Source organism: Dama dama, chromosome 8 (assembly GCF_033118175.1).
Source record: "Dama dama isolate Ldn47 chromosome 8, ASM3311817v1, whole genome shotgun sequence".
NCBI lineage: Eukaryota > Metazoa > Chordata > Mammalia > Artiodactyla > Cervidae > Dama > Dama dama.
The window spans coordinates 1,918,072-1,945,335 of NC_083688.1; the positions used below are offsets into that span (position 1 = coordinate 1,918,072).

At 55.8% G+C, this 27,264-nt stretch overlaps 1 protein-coding gene across 1 annotated transcript in view; it reads left to right on the forward strand.

Annotated features, from left to right (window-relative positions):
• Positions 1 to 27,020, forward strand: part of IGSF21 (immunoglobin superfamily member 21) — a 269,234-nt gene extending 242,214 nt beyond the window's left edge. Inside the window, exons 5-10 of the mRNA XM_061147813.1 lie at positions 11,480 to 11,595; positions 14,668 to 15,142; positions 25,089 to 25,174; positions 25,529 to 25,721; positions 26,132 to 26,170; positions 26,905 to 27,020. Coding sequence (XP_061003796.1) covers positions 11,480 to 11,595; positions 14,668 to 15,142; positions 25,089 to 25,174; positions 25,529 to 25,721; positions 26,132 to 26,170; positions 26,905 to 26,978 — 983 coding nt within the window. The 3' untranslated portion in view covers positions 26,979 to 27,020. The remainder of the gene's footprint in view (positions 1 to 11,479; positions 11,596 to 14,667; positions 15,143 to 25,088; positions 25,175 to 25,528; positions 25,722 to 26,131; positions 26,171 to 26,904) is intronic.
• Positions 27,021 to 27,264: the final 244 nt, after the last annotated feature.

Here is a 27,264-nt window from a genome sequence, read left to right on the forward strand (position 1 = left end):
AAAATGGAGATCGTAATTCCTTACCTCTGGGTTCTGCGAGGCTCTGATGCGCTGAAGCATTCAGCATGGACCCTGCCTCAGATGAGCAGTGATGATGGCCAGGGGCCTCCCACCTGCTGCGTGACTCGGGACCCCTTGGGCCCCGGGATCAGGGCTCAGAAGAGGGCGCTCAGTGAGCAAATCCGTGCCCCCATCACCCCGCAAACATCAGCGCCGCCCCTGCTCGCTGAGATTTACTCTGCGACGTGTGCAGGGTCAGCAAAGCCCAGCGCTGGTCGGACCAGAGATGGAGGCTACTGTTCCCAAGTCCGAGGGCCAGTGGAGGCAGGGGCTTAGCAGACGCCAGGCATCCCGCAGAGCCTGCCACAAGCATAAGCCCTGTGAGACAGTCCTGTGTGATGCCCGTCTCACAAGCGAGAGAATCGAGGCCAGAGCTGAGCAGGCAGGAGGTGAGCACAGAGAGCTCAGAGGTGGGACAGTGGCCCAGGCCACAAGGGCCGTGAAAGGCCAGGGGAGAGGCTGCAGGGGCTGGACTCCGGGACGCCCCCACTCCCAAGTCAGGCCACCCCACCCTGGCCAGGAGTTAGATCCCCGCTAGGAACAAGCTTGGCTCTGCCTCGCCCCGCTCTTGGAAAAGACGCAATCCGATAGATGTGTGATAGAGCTGGTAGTAAAAATAAGTGTTCATCGACAAAGCTGGGTGATGGCCTCACAAGTGTTCACTGTACAGTTATTTGTGCTTTTTGATAGGCTTGAATATTTTCATAGTAAAATGTCAAGGAGGAAAAATAAAACACACAATCCTCTTCGCACAAAATGCCCCTTCTCCACAGCCCTTCCCCTCCCCTTCACCCTCGCCTCCCCTGGAAATCGCTTTATGAGACTCAAGCAGCAGGAATGATTTACTTGCCCTCTGACTCAGGAAATCAATCCTAAGATGCTGACGGGACTGGAAAGACTCTGTCTGCAGAGCCCTCTGGGAAATCTCCCACTGGAACGGAGAGCTCTGGGCTGGGGATTTGAGGGTCTGGGGGCTCTGCTGGGAGGCTAGTGGCCAAGTGCTCCAGCCCCCACAGGCGCCCACAGGAAGGCGCTAACGTCACCCTCACCTTATGGGGGAGGCCCAGGAAGCCAGCACCCCCCAAGGGACCCACTGCCTGTGAGCGGAGAACCTGCGGCCTGGGGGCCAAGTGACCCCAGCACGGGGTGGGGAGGGCCAGGGGCGAGCTCTGTTCCAAGTCTCCGAACACCGGGGCGTGATGCTGGAGGGGACACAGTTCTGTTGGAAGGGACAGAAGCTTTCCTGGGCTGGGGAAAAGGACTTGAGACCCACCCAGAATCTCCAAGCTCCAGCCCATTGTTCTCAGAGGCTTGAGGGGTGGTGGTCAATGAAACAGCCTGAACTTGAAGTTGAACTTGAACTGGAAGAACTTGAGCTCAGTGCCACTGCCATGGGCCGGATCTCAATGTGCTTGCCCACTTGCCAAGGCCTCCCCAAGCTTCCGCAGGCTTCCAGAGTCTTCTTTAATAAAACTACAACGATGCAACCTGGTGAAATCGCCCATGTGTGTAATACATACCTCTGGGATACACTGGAAACATCCCCCACGTAGCCAGCCTTGCTGCTATTTAAAATGGGCTCCTGTCACACCCCATAGATTTCATCTCTGCCCAAATGGCACCTATCATGGGCCTGAACACATTCACTCTATTGCCACATAAACTACAATGGCGTGGCGGGGTGGGGGCAGTTCTCAAAACACACTTTCAGAACTTCTGGGTTAAAGGCATTGGTGCGAAGTAGCACTAGCATGAAATTCAGATCCAACAGCAAGACCTGTGTCCTGGTCTCCCCACCATACTTTTGGGGGTGCGTGTTTGTATGTGTATATGTGTGTGTCTGTGTTATGCATGTGTGTGTACGTGTATATGGGGCTTCCCAGGTGGAGCTACTGGTAAAGAACCCGCCTGCCAATGCAGGAGACATGAGAGATGCAGGCTTGATCCCTGGGTCAGGAAGATCCCCTGGAGGAGGAAATGGCAACCCACTCCAGTATTCTTGCCTGGAGAACCCCATGGACAGAGGAGTCTGGTGGGCTACAGCCCACGGGGTCGCAAGAGTCAGACACGACTGAAGCGACTTAGCATGCAGCACACACGTGCACGTATGTGTGTGTCTGTGTGCACTCATGTCTGTGTATACACATATATGTGCATGTGTGTGCACTCATGTCTGTGTATACACATATATGTGCATGTGTGTGCACTCATGTCTGTGTATATGCATATATGTGCATGTGTGTGCGCACTCATGTCTGTGTATACACATATATGTGCATGTGTGTGTGCACGCGCATGTCTCTGTATACATATATATGTGCATGTGTGTGCACGCGCATGTCTGTGTACACACATATATGTGCATATGTGTGCATGTCTCTGTGTATCTGTGTGTGCATATGTGTGTATGTGTGTATGCACGTCTGTGTATACATGTGTGTGTGCATATGTGTGCATGTCTGTGTGTATCTGTGTATGCATGTGTGTGTGTGTGCATGTATTTTGTGTATGTGTGTTTATGTGCATATATCTGTGTCTGTGTGTGTGCACAGGCACACGTGGGATTTTATTTCCCTATCAGCAGTAGCTCTCTGCCCAGCCTCACCGATTCACCGCCCCCCACACTGTACCCCCCTCTCCCCCAGAGCAGCCAGCCAGAGCCTCCAGTTGGGGCTGTTAATTTTATCTCCTGCCACTTGGAAAGCACAGCAGCTGGCAGGGGAGGGGCAAGGCAGGTGAGCGGTGCCGGCAGCCAGCTCTCTGCAGAGAGGAAGGCGGGTGGATGGGTGGTGCCCGCAGCCACTGGGGACCCTTGTGACCCCGCTCCACTCAGAAAGGCCCCCATCTCCAGGCAGGGAGGCTCTGGGCTGTGGCCGCTGACCCCGCCAACGACCCAGGCCTGGATTCCCAGCGCATCCACACACGGGCTCCCGCCTGCTCCCAGGGCTGGGGGCTGAGACTCGGCTCAGCAGCTGCCACATAAAAGGGCCCCATTGCAGCTCCTGTAAGCACAGACGCTGCGCTTCTCTCTCCCATCACTGACGGCGGCTCCATTTGGGGGCTTTTTGTCAGTGTTTTTTCCCCTTGGCTGCCATTACTGCTCAGTTCAATATTTAATTTTCCCATAAAGCGAAGACTTGTGCTTTTTCTTCTTTTTCTTGCTGGAGTTCCCCTCCTGCTGGGGGCATCTTGCTTCCTCAGGCTTCTGCTGGGAGAGAGGGGCGTGGGCACAGCTGGGATTTCAGTCCTTCTGAATTGGGCATGGGTGGGAGGGCAGGACACCTAAGTCCCTCCTCCCAGCTCATTCATTGGACAGATGTGTATTGAGCAAACCCATTTCAGGCTCTTGGGTTGCGGCAGTAGACAAAAGAGTTTCTGTCCTCATGGTGCTTACGTTCTAGTGGGGGGTGTTGGGAAAAAGGCAAGTGTGTGAACTAATACATGAAATAACTACACCTCATGATGTGCTCTATGAAGAAATGCCAAGTGCTGTGACAGGTAACAGAAGCAGCACCTTGCCTGGACTGGGAGGCAGCATTTGAGCTGAGACTTGAAAGAGAAGCAGGACCCAACCTTGCACAAAGCTGAGTGGAAGACTTCAGGCAAAGGCAGCAGCAGATGCAAAGGCCCTGGGTTTGAAACGTGCTTAGGGTGTGTATGGGCCAAAAAAGTCTCAGGATGTTTGGAGCATGGTGTTGACGGGAGGGTCAAGACAAAGCTAGAGGTGGGGGCAGGGCCCACGGCATCGTGAGGTCTTTTGAGTTCCTTCCAGAGCCCATGTGCTTGTTTGTACTAGGAGAAGTGAGTGAAGGAAGAAAGCAAACAGGAGTTGAAACTGAATCCCTGTGTAGCAGGCTTGTATTAGCTCTGAGGTTAAAGACAAAATTCTAGGCTTCAGAAAGTACACAGTCTAGTGGAGAAACAGACATGGGCCTGGGACAGAATGATAAGCACCCAGGAGTATGTCAACAGCAGGATGGTCCAGGGATTCAGTCTGGCAAAATCCTGGAGGGCTGCCTGGAGGAGGCAACCTAAGGCAGTCTGGCAAAATCCTGGAAGGCTGCCTGGAGGAGGCAACCTAAGGCCAGACCTGAAGGATGAAGCCGTGTTATCAGCAGAAGGACGAGTGTGTCCAGGCCGCAGAGGAGATGAGCCAGGCAAGGAAGGAACCTTGGGCAGCTCGGTGTGGCTGGAACAGAGAAGGCTTCCTGGAGGAGACACCCTTTTGAGTACCCTCTTGAAAGAAGCAGAGAGAGACTGGTACAGAGGATGGGGAAGACATAGAGAGGCAGGACCAAAAAAAGAAAGAAAACAGGAAGCACTGAGGAATATTTATATTCATGAGCACTTTTATATTGAGAGTGGTTTTCTTTCTTTTAAAAAAAATATGGTATCAAGACTAAGAGCTGATTGAAAAAGAGGGCAGTCAATAGAGCAGGCATGCTGAGAGGAAAAGAATGGATTTTTGCAAATAATACAATTTTGAATTTGTCTGTTCCCTCTCCCACTCCTCCCCAAAATCTAATTGATTACCGCCCCTTGATAAATGACCCCCTGAGCAGGAGTGTGTTGAGACCAATTTACAGTGATACCCAAGGAACAGCAGAGATTATCCCTTCCTCCAGACAATAGCCAGTCCTGGGAGGGAGAAGACATTCCCCTACATGTCCCTCCCAGCCCAGGGAGAAGTGAGAGCACTTGAAGAGGTGATATAAATAACTCCCTTCTGTTTGTATAGTACTTTGGCATCCTTGTAGAAGGTTTATGTCTGTATTCCCATTTGCTACTTCTCTCAAAATCTTTGAAGCTGAAAGTTTGGCAGAATATGTTTTATTGAACCCATTTTATAGATGGGAAGACTGATGCGCAAGTGGGTCAATTGATTTGCCCAAAGTCCCATGGGATATTGGTAACAGAACGTGGGCTGAAACCTTGGCCTGAGTCTGTCTGAGCTGGTTCCCTAGGGGGATTGGAGGGGGAGCTTCATGGTACAGAGATAATTTTAACTCCACTAGATACAGTTAAAGACTCAGGCCTGCTGGGGTTTATATCAGAACAGGTTTGTGTTCCCGAATTACAAAAGCCACAGGATGATTTACAGAGTGGAGAGCCATCACATTATCTGCAAAGTGAGTTACGATGACCGAAACAAAGTTCTGCTTTCAAGGGAAAGACAGGCAATATTTCAGAGTTAATTTCATAAAACTGATCACCGACCATTGCCTCACTGTATTGATGTTAACTGTCGAGTCTAAAATAATTTCAGCTTCTGCCCCCACTGATGGGCTGGAACAGGGGCCCGCTGTACTGTGCGGCTGTGTTGCATCCAAAGCTGCTTTGCCTTCCCGGATGCTGGATAAAATCAGTAGAAGAAACTTCTAGCAGGAATTCTCTCTTCTTAAGGCAAAGTCAAAAATTGACTGAGAAGTCTCCCGGCTGGACTCGGGAGTGGTGGATTCAGGGGAGCTCTATGGTGGTGACCTCGGTCTGACCATGATGGTGAATTCGTAGAGCTGGGGGCCTCTTTCCCATGCACAGGGCCGGGATGACCCAAGCACCGTGGTCTGTCCACATGGCCTGTAAATTCAGACATAAGCTCTGCCTGCGTCCAGCCTCTTACTGCCTCGACCACTGCTGACTACTGTTTCTCCCTTGCGTGTGTGCTTAGTCGGTCAGTTGTGGCCAACTCTTTCTGACTCCATAGATTGTAGCGCCCAGCCCCCCAATCAGACTCCTCTGTCCATAGAATTCTCCAGGCAAGAATACTGGAGTGGGTTGCCATTTCCTTCTCCAGGGGATCTTCCTGACCCAGGGATAGAACCTGCGTCTCCTGCACTGGCAGCCGGGTTCCTTACGGTCAGAGCCACCTGGGAAGCCTGTATTTCTCTCTTGCTCAGGCCACACAGACCTACCTGCTCAGTGTCTCTGGGGAGGGTCATTTCAGGTGTGTGGTATCCACCCTCACCCCCACCCAGGAGAGCCTTGCACTAGCACGGACATCCCTGAAGACCCCCTCTCAGAGTCCACAGGAATGAGGCACTTAGGGTGAGTACGGTGGTTACCGCTTCCGAGGGGCGTGGAGCCACTGGAGATCCAGGGTTTTTGCTGAGGACTCTTTGCCGTAATAAGCCACCTGCATCAAAGCCAGGTGGTCTTGCTCTATCCTGCTCATTCTGCAGCTCAACTCTGAATTTGAGATTGTCCTTGTGCAGGATCTTTATGCCTGGGGCTGCCGCTGTTCCTGGGTCCATGGGATCTATTCCAGGCACAGAGCCAGAAGAGGACCACTTGCCCTGACCTTGGTCAGAGGCTGTAGCAGGGATGGGGATCGTGAGAAGGGAGAGGAGGCTGGGATTGGAGGAGGCGTGGGATGGAGACATATGAGGATGTGCACAGAGATGGAGTAGAGATAGGGGTGGGGAGGGCACAGAAATGGAGCTCGGATGGAAAAGGGAATGGGAGGGAGGTGGAGAAGGAAGAGAGACGGAGCTGGGCTGAACGTGGGGATGCGACTGGAAAAGGAGGTAGAGACAGACACAGAGACGGAGATGGGGATGTGGAAGTAGTCAGGGAAGAGTAAGCGTGCAGGAAGTCTCCAGACTGAGAGCCCAAGAAGCAGCAGTTTGTGGAGGCGAGACTGCCTCCACAGTCAAGGGAAGGGAAGAGAAGATGCAGGGAACAGGGCGATGGCGACGCGTGGAGTGAAGCGTCCCAAGGCAGCCAAGGACTCCCAGCGTAGACTCCCGCTGACTGCCTGCACTCAGGGCCCACCGGCGGGCAACAGCAAAGCAAGAGGCAGGGTGACATTCTCCCGACACGGCGACGGAGGAATGCTTTGATGGAGACGGTGGGAAGCCTGGGCTTCCACGCTGATGTGAGCAGCCAGCTCTGCTGTATCATCATCCACACCACGGAAATCCATTGTCTTAAGAGCCTGATTAACTGTACATATTGCTAACACCTGCTCAGAAACATAACAAGACACAGGAACACGGCTCCCAATCATGGTGTGTGTGGGCGGTGTGCGTGACTTGGGTGCAGATCTCTAGAATGTGAGTGTGTGTGTGTGTGTGTGTGTGTGTGTGTGTGTTGGTGTGCTGGGGGAGGGGGCATTCGTGCTGTGCAGAGAATCCTGGGCAGGACCTGTAGGGCACTGCGGCTGGCTGCCGCTGACTGACGGTGTGACTGTAGGCAAATCTCTCTGTCAGACCTCAGTTGTGCTAATCTGTAAAATGGAAGACCAGCGCTCTCCAATAGAAATCTGCCTTTAATTGCAAGTTTTTTCAGGACCACATTAAGAAAAGGCTTTGAAAAGTGAAAATGAATTGGAATAGCATATTTATTAATTCCAATATATTCTGTGTATTATTTCAGGAAGTAACCAATATAAAAATATTCATGATATACTTAAGGTGGCTTTTTAAAAAGTTTTCTTCCAGATTCAGTGTGTATGTTACGCTTACAGCTCATTGGAACATGGGGAAGCCACCTCCCAAGTGCTTAAGAGCCACAGACGTGGGTGGCCACGGTACTGAGCAGCAAGGTCCAGGGCACTGTCTGGCCTCCCCGCTGAACTGTGAACGCCCCCAAAGGCAGATATTTTACTCTCCCAGACAGTAACAACAGGCCTCAAAGAAAGAACACGAATACATTCTTCTGATAAACGCATCTGACATGCACTCTCAATGTGCTTTCAGGCTCTGCTTCCTTATTTATTTATTTGGCTGTGTCGGGCTCAGGTGGGGCACTCGGAGTTTCCACTGCTTCACGCAGGATCGTGGCTGCGCAGACTCTCCAGCTGTGGCCCTCGGGGTTGGCTGCTCCAGGGCAGGTGGGATCTTAGCTCCCCGATCAGGGACCAGACCCACGTTCCCCACACCACAAGGCGGATTCTTAACCACCCACCAGGGAAGTCCCGAGGTTCGACTCTGCTGAATTCTCAGCACGGCATAAGTCCATTTTGCAGATAAGGAAACAGGTTCAGAGAGGCTGAGCATCTTGCCCAATGTCACACAGCTGGGAAGTGGTACAGCTGGTCTTTGAACCCTGGGTAGTGTGATCCAGGGGCTTTCCAGTGGCACTCATTAGTGGTAAAGACCCCGCCTGCCCATGCAGGAGACATAAGAGATGTGGGTTTGATCCCTGGGTCAGGAAGATCCCCTGGAGGAGGGCATGGCAACCCACTCCAGTATTCTCGCCTGGAGAATCCCAGGGACAGAGGAGCCTGGCGGGGCTATGGTCCATAGGGTTGCCAAGAGTCAGACACAACTGAATCGACTTAGCGTGCACACACGCAGTGTGATTTAGGGTCTATACTCTTAACTATTGTCCTATACTCCCTCTTTCATAATCGTGATACAAACGACAATAGTTCAAACTGCTAAACTGTACTGCGGGCTTACTATGTGCTCGGCACCTTGTAAGCATCATCCCATTTACTCCCCAAAGCCCTCCTGTAAGGAAGCTTCTAGTGTCTGATTACCATTTGCTCAGTGAAAGAAGGAATGAGTGATTTTTAAAGGTGCCCCCTGCCTAGTTCTGAGCCTCTAGGATTCCTGGAGGGTACACTTATCCCCACATACAGACCACCATGAGCAGGGCCAGAGACGTATGCTGGCTGGTTGTGGGCTGGTTAGCCACTCAGTCGTGTCCGACCCTCTTATGGCCCCAGGGACGGTAGCCCGCCAGCCTCCTCTGTTCACGGGATTTCCCAGATAAGAACACTGGGGTGCCATTTCCTCCTCTAGGGGATCTTCCTGACCCAGGGGTCAAACGCATCACTCCTGCCTTGCAGGCGGATTCTTTATCATCTGAGCTATCGGAGAAGCCCCACCAGAGAATTTTGCGAAGCTCTAATCGACATGGTCCCTTGATCTTTGGGGCACCTGAGTTAAGCAGAGCCACCCACAGGAGCAGTTCCCCCAGGAATCTCAATTAAAGGTCTGCTTGAGAACTGAGGTGTGTCAGGTAAATGATCATCAGCAGTGGCTAAAATGTGCACTTAGGGCTAAAGATGCCTATAGACACAAGCTGTTTTCTTCTTTCCAAAGATGGAGGTGGTGCGGTTTCACGTGGTGTTGGAGCCCTGGGGTCTGGGAGTTCCAGTTTCAAATCTAAACTCTGTGAGCCCCAGAAAGTCACTTCACCCCTTAAGTTTCCCCACTGGTAAGACAGGAATAAATAATCGCTTTCTGTAGACTCATGGTGAGGCTTAAGTGAGTTAACACACGTTAAGGGCTTAGGACAGCTCCTGGCTCCTAACTTTTGGCCACGGTTGGTTCTTGCCGTGGAATCCAGGCTTTCAGTGAGTTCTAGAAAAGTCAGATTGCAGACCCTGACGTGTGGATAATTGAAACATTCTGGTGTATCTCTCCCCTCTCGGAGTCCCTACCCCACTTCCCATCTGCTTCCTACCATCTCCCACTGAATTACAATTCTCCATCTATTGTTCTCCCATTGTTTCCTGTTTGTTCTGCTTCCCTTGCGACGGCACGTGGTGGCTGTCTGAGTGAATGAATGGCTCATACCTGGCTTCGTCTCACTAGACCTTAAAATAGAGTTGCCAGGCGCCTGTCGCCCCCGCCCGATTGTGAGCTTCTTGAAGTGCCGTATCTATTTCATCACTGAGCGCCTCCCGCGAGCATCTGGCACCATGCCCGGCACCTAGTAGGTGTCAGGAAACGTTCGTCGGATTTAATTAAACTTAACTGGAGTGAAAACCCCTTGCAGGAAAGAAACACTCACCCCTCTTCATACTCTCTGCACCCCCTACTGCACTTGACCCAAGGCTACAAGAAGCCAGGACTGACAGCCTTCCCTAAGCGAAGGCCGACGTTTCCAGCCCGTGTCCTGCGGATGACAAGGAGGTGGGAGAAACGAGCTGCAGGAATCCTATAACCAGCGCATTTCTAGCATGCGCTAAGCTGTTTCATAGCGATTTGCTGGTTCCTCTTTCGAATATGTCTGCCAAGGATTAGTCCCATTTAGCAAATCGGGAAGCTGAGGCTCACAGTTTCGGTAATTTGCCCAAGGATGAAATGGAGGTGGTGGTGACCTCGCTGAAATGCTGGTTCCATGTCTGAAATCTCAATGCCGCGCGGTGCCCGGGGGCACAGGCTTTGGCAAACCAGCCGTGGTGGGTGGTGAGAACAGAGCAGAGCGCTGGCGGGCGGCGGGACCAAGCCAGCTTTAGGGGGAAAGAAGAAAAGAGGGCAGACCACTGGCTTCAAATCTCTCTCAGTCATCAGCTCTCGCTCTGCGGCCATCCTCCCGCTCCGCGGTCCCCCGGGGTCTAAGCTACCCATCTCTCCGCTTAAACAGTACCCTGTGTTTCCAGTCTCTTCAAAACGCAACTCAGGTCATGTCGCTGCTCTTGTTTGGAGCTTTCAATGACTCCCTGCTGCTCTCAGGACAAAGGAAAACTCACAACCAGCGCTGGGCTGGCAAACCTGCTCTGTTGGGGGCCGGGCTGGGGGCAGGGGAAGGCAATAAACAAGAAGCCCTGATTTGCAGTGGTGGCTGATTTCCACGGTGTAAGGATGCCCACCGGGCCATCTGTTTCAATCCAGCAGCTGTTTAAGAACTGGTTCACAATTCCCAGCAATGTCACAGTCAGCTCTCAGGAGCTGGCGGGAACCGGCCCCTGCAGGCCACTGTGAGCGGTGACCACTGCCAGGGCTCCGGGCGTCTCTCCAGCCCCACGGGGCGCCTCATCCCCCACCGTGCCCCTCCACCACCACATCCTGCCTCCCACACTCCCCCCGCCCCCAGCCAGCTGCCACGAGGCTTTTGCACATGCTGTTCCCTCCACCTGCCACACTTGTCCTCTGCCTACTGCCGTTTCCTCAGATCACAGCACAGGGTCGCTTCCTCAGGCCTGGGGGTGTCCCTTCACGCTTGGTTCCACTGGGTGTCTGATGCCCTGAGCACAGTGGACCATGGTGATCTCTGCACTCCTGGTTATCTTCCCCGCCAGGCTGTAAGCCCCAGGTGGCAGGGCCCTCGTTTATATGCCCAGCAGGGACGTCCTTGTCACGGCAGTTGATGCCGGGGGCACCCCTGGAATTGTGCAGCATTTGTCCTCTGCCATAGAAGCCCTGTTGAGCTTCCCTGGGGGCTCAGCTGGTAAAGAAGCCGCCTGCAATGCGGGAGACCTGGGTTCCATCCCTGGGTTGGGAAGATGCCCTGGAGAAGGGAAGGACTACGCCCTCTAGTATTCCGGTCTACTGAATCCGATGGGCAGAGGAGCCCAGCGGGCTACAGTCCAGGGGGTCACAAAGAGTCGGACACGACTGAGCGACCTCCCCTCTCACACGTCTCCCCGCTCCCAGCACAGGACCTGGCCCGTCCGAGGGCATCAGTGAACTCTCTCTGAACCTTCCAGTGAAGCCCTGCTCTCCTTGTGCTTCTCTTTGGGCAGCCCCGCCCACCTCCATCGAGGTGGTGGCCGCTGACACCCCAGCCCCCTTCAGCCGCTACCAAGCCCGGAACTTCACGCTGGTCTGCATCGTGTCGGGAGGGAAGCCGGCGCCCACAGTGAGTACCGCCGCGGCCGCCCCAGCTGCGTCCCCTCCCGTGTGCCTTGCCCAGCGGCCCGTGTCAGCACGGAGCCCTCTGCAGAGCGAGCGTGCTCTGTGCGCCATCCGCCTGGTCCCACTCTGCCCACGCAGCTGACCCGCCCGGATGTCTGTGGGTCTCTTGCCTCCTGGTGAGCTGAGGAGGACCCCACGTCTCCCAGACCCTGCAGTCCCTGAGCTGCAGTGAGGGTGGTCTTCAGGGGGTCCCAGCTTCAAGCATACTCCTATCCCAGCGATTGAACAGGGCGGAGGCAGATGAGGCCCCAGAAGGGAAGCAAAGTGGAGAGAGGCCCCCACTGTGTCCTGGACAGAGCTGGGACTCGAGGTCATGCCCTCCAGCTCCAAGCCCACTGCGGAGGGCGGGAAGGAAGGCGCGAGGGCGGGAAGGGAGAGGAAAGGGGGGAGAAAGGAAATGGGGACTCTCTGTTTTGGCACCAGCTCCTTATTAGACCCACCCCACCCACTCTGGGGGCTTCCCTGCTGGCTCAGCGGTGAGGAGCCCACCTGCAATGCAGGAGATGCAGGCTCCATCCCTGTATCGGGAAGAGACCCCGGAAGAGGGCACGGCAACCCCCTCCAGTGTTCTTGCCTGGAGACGTCCTTGGACAGAGGAACCCTGCTGGGCTATAGTCCACTGGGGTCGCAAGAGTCGGACACGGCTGAGCGACTAAACCGTCACCGCTGACCACCTTGAGGTCTGTTGGTGTGGCTTCTGAGTTATTATCGTAGCAGCTTGAAGGGGTCGGGGGGAGGGGAAGGCCTGAGAGCATCCGGGGAGTTGGGTTCCAGCCCCTGACGTCACATGTGCCAAGTGACCCTGAGCAGGAATGCCCCCCTCTGCTTCTCAGGCTTTTTCAGCAGGTTTAGGGTGTGGACAGTATTACAGCTTTCCAGCTTTTTTAGAAGCAGCAGGACCTGTTTCATCTAAATGAAATATGTGTGGAAGCCCCGTGCAGAAGATCTTTAGAAGTGAAGGAAGGGCAAGTTGCCCTAATGGGTCCCTGAGGCTCATCTGTGGGATGCTTAGGGCTCTCTGCAAACTCCCCTGATGGCTCAGCTGGTAAAGAATCCACCTGCAATGCAGGAGTCACAGGGGACGTGGCTTTGATCCGTGTTGGGGAGATCCCCTGGAGGAGGGCACAGCAACCCACTCCTTATTCTTGCCCGGAGAGTCCCCACGGACAGAGGAGCCTGGCGGGCTGCCATCCATGGGGTCGCAGAGTCGGCCACGACTGAGCATAGAGTGGGGCCACGGGCAGGGGCGTAGAGTTCCAGGTGGGGAGGCGGTTCTCCTTCCAGACCCTTGACTGTCTCACCGGGAGGACCCGTGGGGGTGATCTTGCGGCCTGGGCCAGTTCACCCCAGGCCGTGGCCCAGGGAGACCCAGCTGCCCAGGACGGGACAGGAGTAATCAGGTGTGAAGAGAACGGGAACAGGGCAATCAGCAGGTGCGCGGGGCAAGCGGGCCGCGGCGGGGTGCAGAGCGCGCCTGCAGTAAGGGCCTGCCCCCTGACCGTACAGCCCCAAGGACACAGACCCAAGCAGCCTCCAAGCAGCAACAGGTGAGGGCAGGACACGGCCCCAAGGTTTCCCCTTTGGAGCCCATGAGGAGGGCTAGCCTCCCTACAGTGAGACAAGCTGGTCTTTTTCCCCAAAGAAAAACTCCTTTTTTGCTCAGCACACACACACACACACACAAATTCTACTCACAGTCCCAAGGCTGCCGGAAGCCCTCCCCCTGCCCCCCACCCCCGCCCCAGCCTGCTGGCTCCTACCATTTAAGACACAGCAATACTAAATTCAAATATATACGAGATCCTCATCTCCCCGCATTCCAGGCACCTTATGTTTGGCTGGGACGTCAGAACTTGAAAGAATTCTTTGATATAAATTACAAAACTGCTTTTGAAGCACTTTTCAAAAAAAAAGGGAAAGAAAGAAAAACCCCAAAGCAGGCTATTATTGGCATAAGAGATTCTTCGTTGGAGCTATAAACGCTGACAGCCTCTGCGCACCCCGCATTTCGTGCACCCTCCCACACCCTCCTCCCCGTGGCCTCCATCTCCCTTTCCCCACCAGCAAGAGTGTCCCCAGAGCTGTTGCCTGGCCTCCCCTCTCCCTGTCTCCCATCGATTTATTTATCTGATTTATTAAAAAAAGAAATACACCCAATCCCCACAGGCCTCTGGGCGTATGTACCAAAATAAAAAGACAGCAAATTAAATTAAATGCTGCCTCTCAAAACTCGAAGTCCCTATTAGCAGAGAAAGCGAGAAGATGCCGGCTTTCGCCCCATCCTGCACCTAGCGCCCTCCCACACACACAGCTGTTTCCTGCCTTCCATCTCTAACACCGCACGCACACGCACGCGCACACACACACACACACACACACACCCCTCCTCCGCCTTCTGACATCTCATCTACTCTCTGGTGCTCCCCTCCTTCTTGCCCCGCTCTCTCCAGGTGGGCAGGGACCACCCCCTTGCAGCCTGGGGTTGGGGGAGGGCTGCCAGGGCTGTGTCCAGGGTCCTGTTTTTGCACACTGTTTCTGAGCATCCAAGGAAGTAGGTGTTCGTATTCCCTTTGTGGGCATGCGTGCTAAGTTGCTTCAGACCCTGTGCGACCCCATGGACCATAGCCCGCCAGGCTCCTCTATCCATAGAGTTCTCCAGAAAAGAATACTGGAGTGGGTTGCCATGTCCTCCTCCAGGGGATCTTCCAGACCCAGGGCTTGAACCTGTGTCTCCTGTGACTCCTGCATTGCAGGTGGATTCTCTGCCGCTGAGCCACCGGGGAAGCCCCAGTATTCCAAGTAAGGAAACTGAGGCTCAGAGAAGCTCATAGGCTCAGCCTCTGCCACTGGAGCCTGCGTGTCCCCGTTGACCCGAGCTGCCTCAGAGCACTAGGGGTCCATCCAGAAGGCTACAAGGAGCAGGAGGGGCCTCCTGCGGCCAGTTCCTCTGAGAGCCCCTTGGGAGGTCCCGGTCACTGGCGCCAAATCTTTCCACCCACCCTCCTTGCGATTTCAGGTTTATTTCAAGCGAGACGGGGAACCCATCGACGCAGTGCCCCTGTCGGAGCCGCGGGCGGCCAGCTCTGGTCCCCTGCAGGACAGCAGGCCCTTCCGCAGCCTCCTGCACCGTGACCTGGACGACACCAAGATGCAGAGGTCGCTGTCCCTGCTAGATGCTGAGAACCGGGGCGGGCGTCCCTCCACGGAGCGCCCCTCCCGCAGCCTGACCCCAGACCCCAGCAGCGTCATCCAGCCGACCACCGAGAACATCCCCGAGACGGTGGTGAGCCGCGAGTTCCCCCACTGGGTGCACGGCTCCGAGCCCGTCTACTTCCTGCGGCACAGCCACAGCCCGGGCGGCGACGGCACGGTGGAGGTGCGCGCCCTGCTCACCTGGACGCTCAACCCACAGACCGACAACGAGGCCCTCTTCAGCTGCGAGGTCAAGCATCCGGCGCTGTCGATGCCCATGCAGGCCGAGGTCACGCTGGGTGAGGCCCGCTGGGAGCCCCTCTGCAGCTCCCCCCTCCCTGCAGAGCTGGGCAGTGGGGAGCCTTGGACCCGGAGACAGGGAGAAGATGGAACAAGCTGGGGTTCGGGTCGGGCACGGAGGTCAGGGTCAGGCTCTTTGGGAGGTTTGCTGAGCTGGGTTGGAGGACATGGGAGGCAACGGGGAGGTCTGGGGAGTCTGGTCCAACAGGATCAGGAATATGGAAGTCTCAGAAGTTTGCTAGATCAGTGTCAGAAACACAGGAGGTTTCCAAGGTTGAAGATGGGTGGAACGTGCCAGTCCCAAGGAAGTTTGCTGCGTGAGTGAAGGATACACAGGAGGTGGGACTCATAAGATAGGGGTGCGGGGTCAGGGAAAGATGACACGGAGGTGACGGGGGCGTTTCTCAACTGAGTAAGAGACCCGCGAGCCCAGGGAAGAGTCACTAGGCACGGATCGTGAGCGTGGCAGGTCGGACGCTGGTCAGATCGGGGTCAGGGCTACCCGCAGTTATGGAAGCTTGGCCAGCATGGGGTGAGGAACGTACCGGATGTGGGAGGGTACCGCCCTGGCTGAGCACCATGGAAACCCTGCCACCTGCAGGGATATGGGAAGTGGCTCAACCAGGGAACTGGATGCCCAGGGTCAGCTCAGCCTGAGAATCCAGTCCCCAGCCAGGACCTGCTTCCTCTTCCTGCGGAGCACCAACTCAGCCTGTCCCCAGAGCAGCTCCCTAGGATCTGACCCGTGTCCCCTTATCCGTCTCCCAGCTGAGTAGAGGCAGGGAGAAGGGACATGTGGAATCTTCTCTAGACCTATGGGACTCTTCGAGCCAGCGTTTGTATTGACTGGGGTGGGGTAGGGCAGGGAGATGGCCTCAGTGACCCTGTACTGGTCCCCTCTGCCCGCAACACTCTGGACCTTGACTTTCAGCACCTGGCAGCTCAGCTCACAGCCCAAGGTGCCTGGGCTTGTCCCTGCAGCTCCCCCAGGGGTGAGCAGTTGCCTGGAAACATCCGCAGCCCCCAGCCCAGACCCACCCCCCCCACAACCAAGGACAGAGAACAGTGACTGATGACGGCTGAGACCCCAGCGGCGGGGGGCGTCCAAAGGGCATCTCTGTTTTCAGCTAGCCCACCAGAAAACCCAGCATCAACTCTGCACCAGACACCAAGAGAAAGGATTTCGTGTACATATACACCTAATATGCGCCAGGAACATATGCCAGGGTCCTCTCATTCACTCTTCACAAGTGGTTTACCATGCAGCCCCATTTTACAGGTGAGCAAAACTGAGCCTCACTTTGGTGGGATCCCTCCCTTTGAGTCACCAACTTATAAGCAGCAGAGCTGGAATTTCCAGACATTCTGTTGGTGCCTTCTCCATGTCCCCCCACGCCAGCCACTGAACCTATCAGCCCCAGGACGGGACACACTTGCTGGCTATGGGTTAGTTCTCTGAGGACCCATGAAAAGGTCTCTTTGATTCCCAGAGGCCGCTGGCCCACACAGAAAATGATCATAAGGGCTAACTAGCATTTACTGAACACCTACCGTATACCACAGGCCGTTGCTTTCCTCGTAGGAACCTAGCAGATACCCTGACTGTTAACCCTCACGGTCACTCAATGAGGTTAGGGCTAGCAGTGTCCCATAGCACAGAGGAGGCACCTGAGACCCGGGGAGGTGAAGTACGTTGCCCGCGGTGAGTAGGGCAGGGGTCCAAGGGCTCCAGCGTGGCTCGGTTTTGCCCCTAGCCGCCACTCGCTGAGCTGCTTCGGGGCATCTGCTGTCACGGCGCCTGCCCCGTGGGTACATTTGCTCATCACACCCGGAAACTCAGCGAGCACCCCCTGTGGGCAGGCCCTGTGTCGGGCGCCAGGGTCGCTCCCACGCAGAGCGTGCCCAGACCCCTCTCCCAGCCTCCCCACTTTGCCAGGCAGCCCCGCCCCCCGTTTCTCTGGACCCCCCATCCTTCCCAGAGTGCTTCCTTGCATTTGAGCCTTCCTGTCCACGGGATACAGTCTACTTCCAGGCTGGGAGTCAGAGCAGCCTCAACCGCTCATCAGGAGGCTTGATCTGTGAAGGCCACCCCTGGCCTCTCTCGCCGAAGCCTTGGCTCCCCACGAGAGGGCTTCCTGCTCCCACCCCACCCCAGAGAATGAGGAAGATGAGAGCAGATGAGGCTTCCGAGCAGCCAGGTTGGAGCTTGCAGCTCCCCGCTCCCCGGGATGGAGCGGCGCTGAGCCGTCTTCCCGACGCCCGTCCCAAGCCATGTCAGAGCGCTTGCCTGCCCGGCCCTAGGTTCCAGATGGTTCCTCCCTCCAAGTGGAGCCACCTTGACATGCACCCCCAATCGTCCTCACCAGAGCAAGAGAAAGGCCCTCTCACAGGCCGTGAGTGAACACGACGAACACGTGTGTGTCCACAGGGGATAGGGGACCCAGCAGGGCCACCCAGGGGAAGGGACCCTCAGGCTGGCTTCCTGTCTCATCTCAACTACGGTCAGCTGGGAGGGTCTCAAGCTTCTTAGGACTCTGAGCCTCGTTTCCTGACCTGCTGAGTGGGGGGAGCGATTGTAACCTCATGTACGTGTGGGGCGCACCCTGGAGCCAGGCTCTGTTCCAGATGCTTCCCCACAAGATCTCCTTGCAGGGACCCTAAGAGGCAGCTGAGAGATGCCATCAATATCTCTATTTTATAAGTGAGGGGACCCGGGCTTAGAGCAGCTCTCCTTGGGCCACCCAGCCAGGTCTGACCCCAGAGCCCATGCTCTTAACCACTGCCCCCTGCTGCTCACCGGTGGGGCTGAGGTGAGGAGGCAGGGAGCCAGTGGCTTTGGCCAGGACGGTGGTGGGAGCCGGGGGATCCTGAGTGAGGGTCTGCACGTCACACCGTCAAGGGACCCTGCCCTCTGGCCATGTGGTGAGAAAGCACGCTGCAGGAGGTGAGCTCAGGGCACACGTTCCCATCACCTGCTCAGGACTCCAAAGGTCAGGCGAGCGAGGGTGGGGCACGCCTCCCGTGTTTCCCTTTGCGTGTGTGTGTGCGCGCCAAGTTGCCTCAATCGTGTCCGACTGTGACCCTATGGACTCCAGGTATTCCCCCTGCCAGGGATGCCCCCTCAGCTCAGAAACCACTGCCCCCAAGAAGACAGACGCCTGGTGGTCCTAAAGCCCGTGTCAGCAGACGGCAACTACCTTCTTCCCATTGATCAAACTGGAAGGCCTGGAGTCACCCACTTTCCCCCACTTTTCTCCTGCCCCACAGCTGAGCCATCCTTGAAAGTGAAAGTCACTCCGTCGTGTCTGACTCTTTGCGACCCTCATGGATTGTACAGTCCATGGAATTCTCCAGGCCAGAATACTGGAATGGGTAGCCGATCCCTTCTCCAGGGGATCTTCTCGACCCCGGGATTGAACCGGGGTCGCCTGCACTGCGGGTGGCTCCTTCACCGAGCGCCCGGGCAGCTCCGCCTCAGCATCTGTCCCGCCGCCACCTGCCTCCGGGTCTCCTCTCCAGCCTTCCAGTCTAAGCACCGGCAGCTCAGGCTGGGTTAGCGCAGCAGCCCCGAACTGGCCTTCCTGCTCCCGCTCGTGTCCTTTTCTACTCTCCACCCTGGCTGATCTAAAACATAAATCCACGTACACACCCACCGCAAAGCCTACGGCGGTAGACAGATTGATTGAACAAAGACACTCCAGAAATAGACCCACATACAGTCAGTGGATTTTTGACAAAGGTTTCCCCCCACCCAGGCTGTTCAGTGGGAAGACAAAACTCTTCTTAACACATGGGCCTGGAACTACTGGATACACTTAAGGAAAAACTGAACCTGACCCCTACCTTGCATACACACAATTAATCTGAGATGAGTCACAGACCCAAACGTAAAACCCAGCATCATAAAAACTTCTAGGGCAAAACACAGGAATATATCTTTGTGACACTGAGGTGGGCAAGGATTTCTTACAAAGGTCACAAAAAGAACTAAACGCAAATCTGAAAATTGGTGAATTGGACTTAATCAAAATTCAAACCTTCTGGTCCTCTGAAGGCACTTTTAAGAAAATGAAATGGGGCGAGATGAAAAAGCAAACTACAAACTGATAGAAAATACTCCCGAGACATATATGGTGAGGGATTTATATCCTGAATATATAAAGAACCACTGCAGATCAATAACAACACATTTCTAAAGAGAGGATATACAAATGGCCAATCCGCATATAAAAAGGTATATAAATAACATCATTAAGGACATAAAGACTAAAACGTGAGATACCGCTTCACAACGACTAAAATGCCTGCCTGCAACAGAAAGATGGACATCAGCAGATGTTGGCAAGGACTGGAATAATAAGAGACTTCATATGGTGTGGGGTGTACGAAACAGCACCGCTGCTTTGGCAAACTGCTAGTTTCTTACAAAGATAAGAATACTCCTATCTACCCTATGACCCAGCAATTTCACTCGTAAATACTTACCCAAGAAAAATGAAAACATACATCCATGAAGACTGGGGGCTTCCCAGGCGGTGCAAATGGTGAAGAATCCCCATGCCAGTGTAGGACTTGCAAGAGATGTGGGTTTGATCCCTGGGTTCGGAAGATCCCATGGAGGGTTAAACGGCATCCCACTCCAGTATTCTGGCCTGGAGAATCCCACGGATGGCAGCCTACAGTCCATGGGCGCTGAAAGAGTCACCCATGACTAAACACACACAAAGCCTTGGATGTTCACAGCAGCTTTACCCATAACAACAGCAAAAACTGTAAAAGAAAGAAAGAAACATGCAACTAGGAAAACGGATGATGAAATCTGTGACACCTTCATATAATGAATCACTTCTCATGCATACAGAAGAATAACTCCTAATACGCCAACAACATGGACGACGCTCAGAAACTCCGTGCTGAGTGCAGACAGACAGCAGAGCACACACAGCCCGGCTCCATTCACACCCAACCTCTGAGCGCGGACAGCAGAGCGGTGTTCACCTGTGGGCCGTGGAAACTGACGGGGAGGAAGTCTCAGGGGACCTTGGGGGGGAATGGGAACGTTCTCGAATTTGACTGGGAGAGTGTTTACACAGGTGTTCACGTTTAGTAGGGTTTGTCAAATAGTGTTCTTAAGAACAGCACATTTCCCTTCTGTGAGCTTCATCACAATTTAAGAATACATGAAAGCCAAACAAAGCAACCCAAAACAGACTGCCTCGCGTGTAGATCCACCCCACGGAGCTCATCCTTCACGCTCTCCTCTACTCCATCTGCTCCAGCCACAGGGTTCTGCTCATCCTTCCTCGAACATGCCCAGCTCAGGCCCACCGCCATGACTTTGCACTGTCCTTCCTTTCTGCCTGGAATAGCCTGACCCCAGATAACCTCAATCCCTCCTCCATTCAGGTCACATTTTCTACCCAAAGGCTCTTCACCTGAACACTCTTTCCCGCCTCCTCTTGCCCACCGCCCCCCTCGTTGAACTCCTTCCCTAGCTTTGTTTGCTGGCATTGCGTTTATCTCCATCTGCAAGTGTATGAGAGGCTTCCCAGGTGGCTCAGTGGTAAAAAGAATCCTCTTACCAGTGCAAGGAGATGCAAGAGATGAGGGGGGATCATCCTTGGGTAGAGATGATCCCCTGGCGCAGGAAACGGCCACCCCACTCCAGTGCTCTTGCCTGGAGAATCCCATGGACAGAGGAGCCTGGCGGGCTACAGTCCATAGGGTTACAAAGAGACAGACATGACTGAGTGTGCACGAACGCAAGTATGTGATATATTTTCATATTGCTTGGATCTTCCACTAGAATTTAAGCTGTATGCGGACAGGGTCTTATTTGCATAGTACGGGGCTAAGTGAAGATTAAACAAGGCAGGGCATCCGAAGTGCTTACCGCAGCGACAGACTAAGTACTCGGTAAATACAGGCCGCTGCTGCTATTCATTAATGTGTCCCCAACACTGCCCTGCATAGTGGCCGATACAGGTTAGGTGTCCAATAAAGAACTAGATACAGCGGATGAATGAATGAATGGGTGGGTGAGCGGATTAGTAGGTTTATGGGTAGGTATCTGAACAGATGATGGATGGATAAATGGATGCACAGGGGACATGGTGAAGGGATGAATAACATGATGAAGTGATGGGTGGATGGATGGATGGATAGAATGAATGCTTGGAAGGATGGATGGGTGAATGGATGGATGAATAGAATGAATGCTTCAAGGATGGATGGGTGGACGGATGGATGGATAGAATGAATGCTTGGAAGGATGGATGGGTGGATGGATGGATGGATAGAATGAATGCTTGGAAGGATGGATGGGTGAATGGATGGATAAATAGAATGAATGCTTGGAAGGATGGACGGGTGGATGGATGGATGGATGGATAAGTGGGTGGATGAGTGGGTAGATGACTGTCTTTGTGAAGACCCGAAATTCCCACAGTGTAGGGCCTAGAAGAGCTTTTCCATGAGATTTCACAGGGCTATTCTTGCAGCACAACGCTGAGGGAGTGGAGACAGCAGTTATAAGATCAGGATCTTTCGCACACCCCTGAGCAGCCGCACACCATTTCACATTTCTGTCTCGTCTCTCCCCCTCACTGTCATTTTCAGAACAGTTTCTCAAAGAGTGGGATAGTGGCCTGTTCTATCCATCTACAGGTGGGAAAACTGAGGCCCAACAAGTTGAACTGACTCATCAAAGTCACGTAACCAGAGACTGGAAGACAGGCCTCAATCCTGGGTCTCCAGACTCCCACTCTTTCCACATGTCCAGGAATTCAGGAGGGAAATCCCAGGGGCACAGAACCTTCCCGTGGGTCCTTCCAGTGGCGAGTTCTAGGGGCAGGAGAGGGGGCCCAGGACCGGCCTGTCGGGAGCTGCTGAAGGGGGTCAGCGCGCAGTGGACGGGGTGGGTGGTGGCAGCTGGCCTCCCAGCAGCTCCTGCGGCAGGTCAGAGGGGCCGCCGGCCACCAAGGCTCCCGCTTGCCAGCAGCTGCCAGGTCAGGCCTGGAGGTGTGGGCAGAGCAGGCCCCTCGCCTGCCCACCCGGTGCCCCTCAGGGTTGGTTCCACAGGAGCTCAGGGCAGCAGGGGAGGGTGGGCCGCTCCCCCTCCACCCCGGGCTCTGAGCGCCCCTCTAAAGACCGATGCACCCTCGGGTCCTGCTCCCGCCACACCTTTGCCGTGTGACCTCCTGGGAGCCAGTTATGTAACCTGCAAAATGAGTTTCATGGCAACTTGCTCTGTAAGCATCAGGATGGGAAGGGGGGGTGCAGACGGTCCTAGAACTGAGTCTAGTGCGTGTCAGGCGCCTGATAAATGTGAGCCCCCTCTCCTGGGGGCCAGGAGGCCCAGGCCGGCCTGAAGCGGGTGGGCGGGGCCTTTAGAAAAGCCGGCAGTTAGGACTCTGACCCAGGAGCTGTCTGCTCCTCCTGCTCACGTCTCCGGGACGGGGGCTCTTCTACGCCCCCTGCTGGCTGCAGCGGGACAGTGCCACCCACGCAGGACAAGAAGAGGAGACAGACGGTCCCCCGCAGCGCTCCTCGCCTGCAAAGGGACCTTGACAGCGCTTGAGAGTTCACGAGAAAGGCGAGAAAGTGACTTGCTCCCCTAAGCCTGCATTGCCTTATGAGGACAACCGCAAGAGGTGGGAGATTTAAATGAGATCATGCATCCTGAGGTGCTTAACGGAGTGCCTGGCCCTCAGGATGTGCCGGACAAATGCCCTCAAACCCACACCGTCTCCCAGCACTCCTAACAGCCCAGCCCGGTGGGCGGGCAAGGGTTGCCGTGGCTGTTCCCATCCTGCATTTGGGAAGAGCCAGGGAAGGCTCTGGTCCAGGGGCGCACAGGGGCTCCTCTCCCGCGTGGTGGGCGCAGCCGCGGGAGCCGCCCCCGCCTGCCCCGTCCCTCCGCCCCCCGGCGTGGCCCCGGCTCTTCCCCTGATGCGTCTCTCCGCCCCACGCGGCCCTTCAGATGTCTTGCTCGTGATTTAATTAGCAGTCCTTTGCTGTCATTCTCGGAGAATGGAATTGGCAGTGCCTGGGAGATCACTCACAGCCGCCAGCTGCCCTGAGTTCTTCTCTGAGAGCTCTGACTGGGAAAGAGAGATTTCAGGAGCTGGTGGGACCCATGAGGAGACCCCGGGCCAGCCCCAGGGCCTGGGGACAAAGCTCTTCTCCTGCTGCCAGCCCTGGAGATGCTCGCAGAGAGTGGCACAGAGCGAGGCACTCCTACTTAAACCCCACCTCTCTCCCGGGCCCAGAAACCCGCGGGGTCTGGCCCAGTCCACACACCCACGACCCCCGACCTTCAACCTCAGCACCGCAGCCTGGCTGTCCCCTCCAGCTGGGACCCTTTCCAGAGCTTCCTCTCAGCTGACAGAGCAGCTCCTCGGAAGAGACCCTCAGACCCTGACTCCCCACTGGTCCGAGTCCCCATGATGCTGATAAGTTCTCGTTCAGGTACTGACTTTGTGTCGAGTGTCTCCCCTACCAAAGTGTGAGCTCCGTGTCAGCAGGCGCACGCCTCCGTCACCACTGTGTCCCCAGCCCTGCCGTGCAGCTGGCTCAGTGATTCCTTGCTGGATGAACGAGTGAGTGATGGAAGGATCTGGCAGACAGAAGCTGGGTGTGGAAGTCGCAGGAGGAGAAACTGGCCCTGTGGGCGACCTTGGATAAACCCCTTCGTTACCCCTGGGCTATGGTTTTTCCAACGGTCGTGTATGGATGTGAGAGTTGGACTATGAAGAAACTGAGCGCCGAAGAATTGATGCTTTTGAGCTGTGGTGTTGGAGAAAATGCTTGAGAGTCCCTAGGACTGCAAGGAGATCCAACCAGTCCATCCTAAAGGAGATCAGTCCTGGGTGTTCACTGGAAGGACTGATGCTGAAGCTGAAGCTCCAATTCTTTGGCCACCTGATGCAAAGAGCTGACTCATTTGAAAAGACCCTGATGCAGGGAAAGATAGAAGGCAGGAGGAGAATGGGATGACAGAGGATGAGATGGTTGGATGGCATCACCGACTCAATGGACATGAGTTTGAGTAAACTCCAGGAGTTGGTGATGGACGGGGAGGCCTGGCGTGCTGCAGTCCATGGGGTCGCAAAGAGTTGGACACAACTGAGCAACTGAACTGAACTGAACTGAACCCCTGGGCTGCGGTTTCCCGATCTGAAACCTGAGAGGATGAACCCAGTGATTTCTGTGGCTCTTCCTTCCCTGATATTCTATAGTCTCCCTTGGGGCATCGTGTCTCCCAAGTTCAGAGTAGTTAAAGGGCTTGAAACTGATACCAGATGAGGAAGAGAATCAGGACAGACCAGGCCCAAGGAGGGAGACGACTCCCCCCATATTTTGCTACCTTCCACTCACCTTCAACCCAGAGATTCCAGAAAAAAAAAAAACCGTGGGTCAGATTAACCTGGAAGACTGTGCTCTGGGGCAGGAATGATGAGACCCGACATTTGGCCCCGGTGCCTCCTCACTGTGTGACCTCTGGCAGGTTGCTTCCGCTCTCTGAGCCTCAGTTGACTCCGCTGTACAATGGGGACGACATGGCAAGACCGCAGCTCACAGGCGTTTAGTGCACATGCGAGCTTGCGTGTCTGGCAGCACTGGCTGCTGCAGCAGGTTCCTGCCTGTCTGCAGCTGAGTCATCTCCGGGCGGCACCTCCCCGGGGCATCCCCGACCCCCCTGTCCCCCGGGCGTCTCTGATCTGACCCCTCATCACACCGGCTTGTGATGGTCTTTTGCCCGCACTGAGAGTGGACCCCACCAGGGCCGGGGTGTGTTCCGGGGGCCATGAAACCCCCAGCTCTCAGCCGGGGCTTGGGAACTGTGTGTGAGTGAGTGCAGTGGACGGGAGCCTTCTCTTCCGTTCCCCCGCCCCTCCTTTCTTTGCTGAGTCCCCTCTGACCCGGCCTTCTCCTCCTTCACAGTCGCCCCCAAAGGACCCAAAATCATGATGACGCCCAGCAGAGCCCGGGTCGGGGACACCGTGAGGATTCTGGTCCATGGGTTTCAGGTCAGCCTCGCTCTGAGCACCTGAGAGGCGGGCGGGAGGTGGTCGGGGCCCAGCCTTACCCCCTTCCCCTCCAGCACCGCCAGCAGGCCTGTCTCCTAACCGGTGTGACGGCAGAGTCGGCTTCCTCGAGGAAGCGCACGGGGCGCGTGCACGGCTCTGCCCGCCCGTCTGCAGCTCAGAGCATGCGTGGCACGTGGCCTTGCTCTTCTTTTCAGCCCTGGGGTCCTCTTCTTCCCAAGGTTCCGGGCAGCCGCTCCCAACCGTGGGATGAGAATGTGTTACCCGCGCCCCGCCAGGCCCTGCCTCTGGCCCCTTCCCGCTCTGTGACTCCGCCCTCCCTGCTCTGGCCAACAGAGCGAGGTCTTCCCGGAGCCCATGTTCACGTGGACGCGGGTGGGGAGCCTTCTGCTGGACGGCAGCGCCGAGTTTGACGGGAGGGAGCTGGTGCTGGAGCGCGTGCCAGCCGAGCTCAACGGCTCCATGTACCGCTGCATGGCCCAGAACCCGCTGGGCTCCACCGACACGCACACCCGGCTCATCGTGTTTGGTAGGCTGTGCGGACCACGGGGTCGGGAGGCCTACCCAGGGCCGGTGGGCTTGTCCCAAGGAGGTGGGAGCAGCAGGGGCCTGAGGTCCCCAAATTTGCCCCAAAGAGGCACCCCGCGGTGAGGCCCTGGAGTGCTGTGGTTGAAACAAGAGCCGCTTTGGCGCTCAAGAGCCCTGGGTTCAAACCTCAGATTTCCCACTCGGTGACGGGGCAACTCTGGGCAAGCGGTTTCCCCTCCCTCAGTCTCGCCATCTGTAGAATGGGGCCAATACCTCCCAGCCCGCACAGGCCGTGCACCCGCCCTGAGAGGCGTGGTGACGTGACGCTCAGCGGGTCCTGGATAAGGGGCCTCCTTTGCCGAGGTCTGAATGCTGTCCGTGCTCTAGTTCTCTTTCTGTTCTTCCCGACAGAAAACCCGAATATCCCAAGAGGAACAGAAGACTCTAATGGTAAGTCTCCAACCTCGGAGCTTCCAGCGTGAAAGCTCTGTTCCCCAAACGGTCCCTTTGCCTGCCCCTGCCCCTCCGCCAGGCCTTAGGCACGTGATTGTCCTCCAGTTGGGCAGAGTCTGGGTCAAAGGTCAGGAGTGGGCACTAAAGCCATTAAGGGGTACCCAGTATCCCTAAGCAGCTGGCAGGGATCTCCACGGACCAGGTCTTTTCGGGAGCCCAGCTTCCATGACCCCAAGAAGATGTGTTCAACCCTGACCCTGGGGTTGTGGTCTGGGGCCCTTGACCACCTCGCAGGATGCTGGGCATGCAGACCAATGTCTCAGCTGGGTCCTTTATGCTGCCCCCATCCCCAGGCTGGCCCTGACCTGGAAACCACCCCATGGGGTCCGGATACCCCTCCCAGGCCGGCAGCCCTCCCCTCCCCACACTGAGCTGACCCCACATTTCACGATGCCTTCCCCCACACTCCTGGTCCCCACTGCAGGGTCCTGGGGGCCCCCAGGGAGCCCGGCCTCTGCCCAGCAGGCCTGGGACAGGGAGGGGATCACGTGCAGTCAGCTGGGACCGACGGCAGGGCTGGGGCTGGAATCCAGCGCGACCTAACGCTGAAGTGCAGACTCTCGTCTGGGGCCCTCCGGAGCTTCGTGGTCCCCAGGGCCCACCCCCCCCACAACCCACGCCCCCGAGAGAGGCGGCGCGGGGTCCCTGCCCTGACGCTGCCCCCCACACAGGTTCCTCGTCTGGCCCCGCTGGCGTCCGGCTCACCCTGGTGCTCGCCCTGACAGTGGTCCTGGAGCTGACGTGAAGGCGCGCCCTCCACTCCATCTGGCACTGGCGTCTCTGCGACCGGTTTTCCTTTCTTTTTTAAACTATTTCCAGTCTTGTTCTTAGTCTCTTTCTGTCCGTGTCTTGGCTCCTTCGGTCAGTTCAATTAATACACAACACTTTTCCCCACCTCCGTCTGTGGCTCTGAATTCTTCATGTTCTATTGCAGCAACGGGCACCTCCCGGCGTGCAGCCTTGGGACAGGCACTGGGGGGGCGGTGGCAGAGGGCATGCTCTTTCCCGGAGGAGGGGTGGAAGGGCAGCTC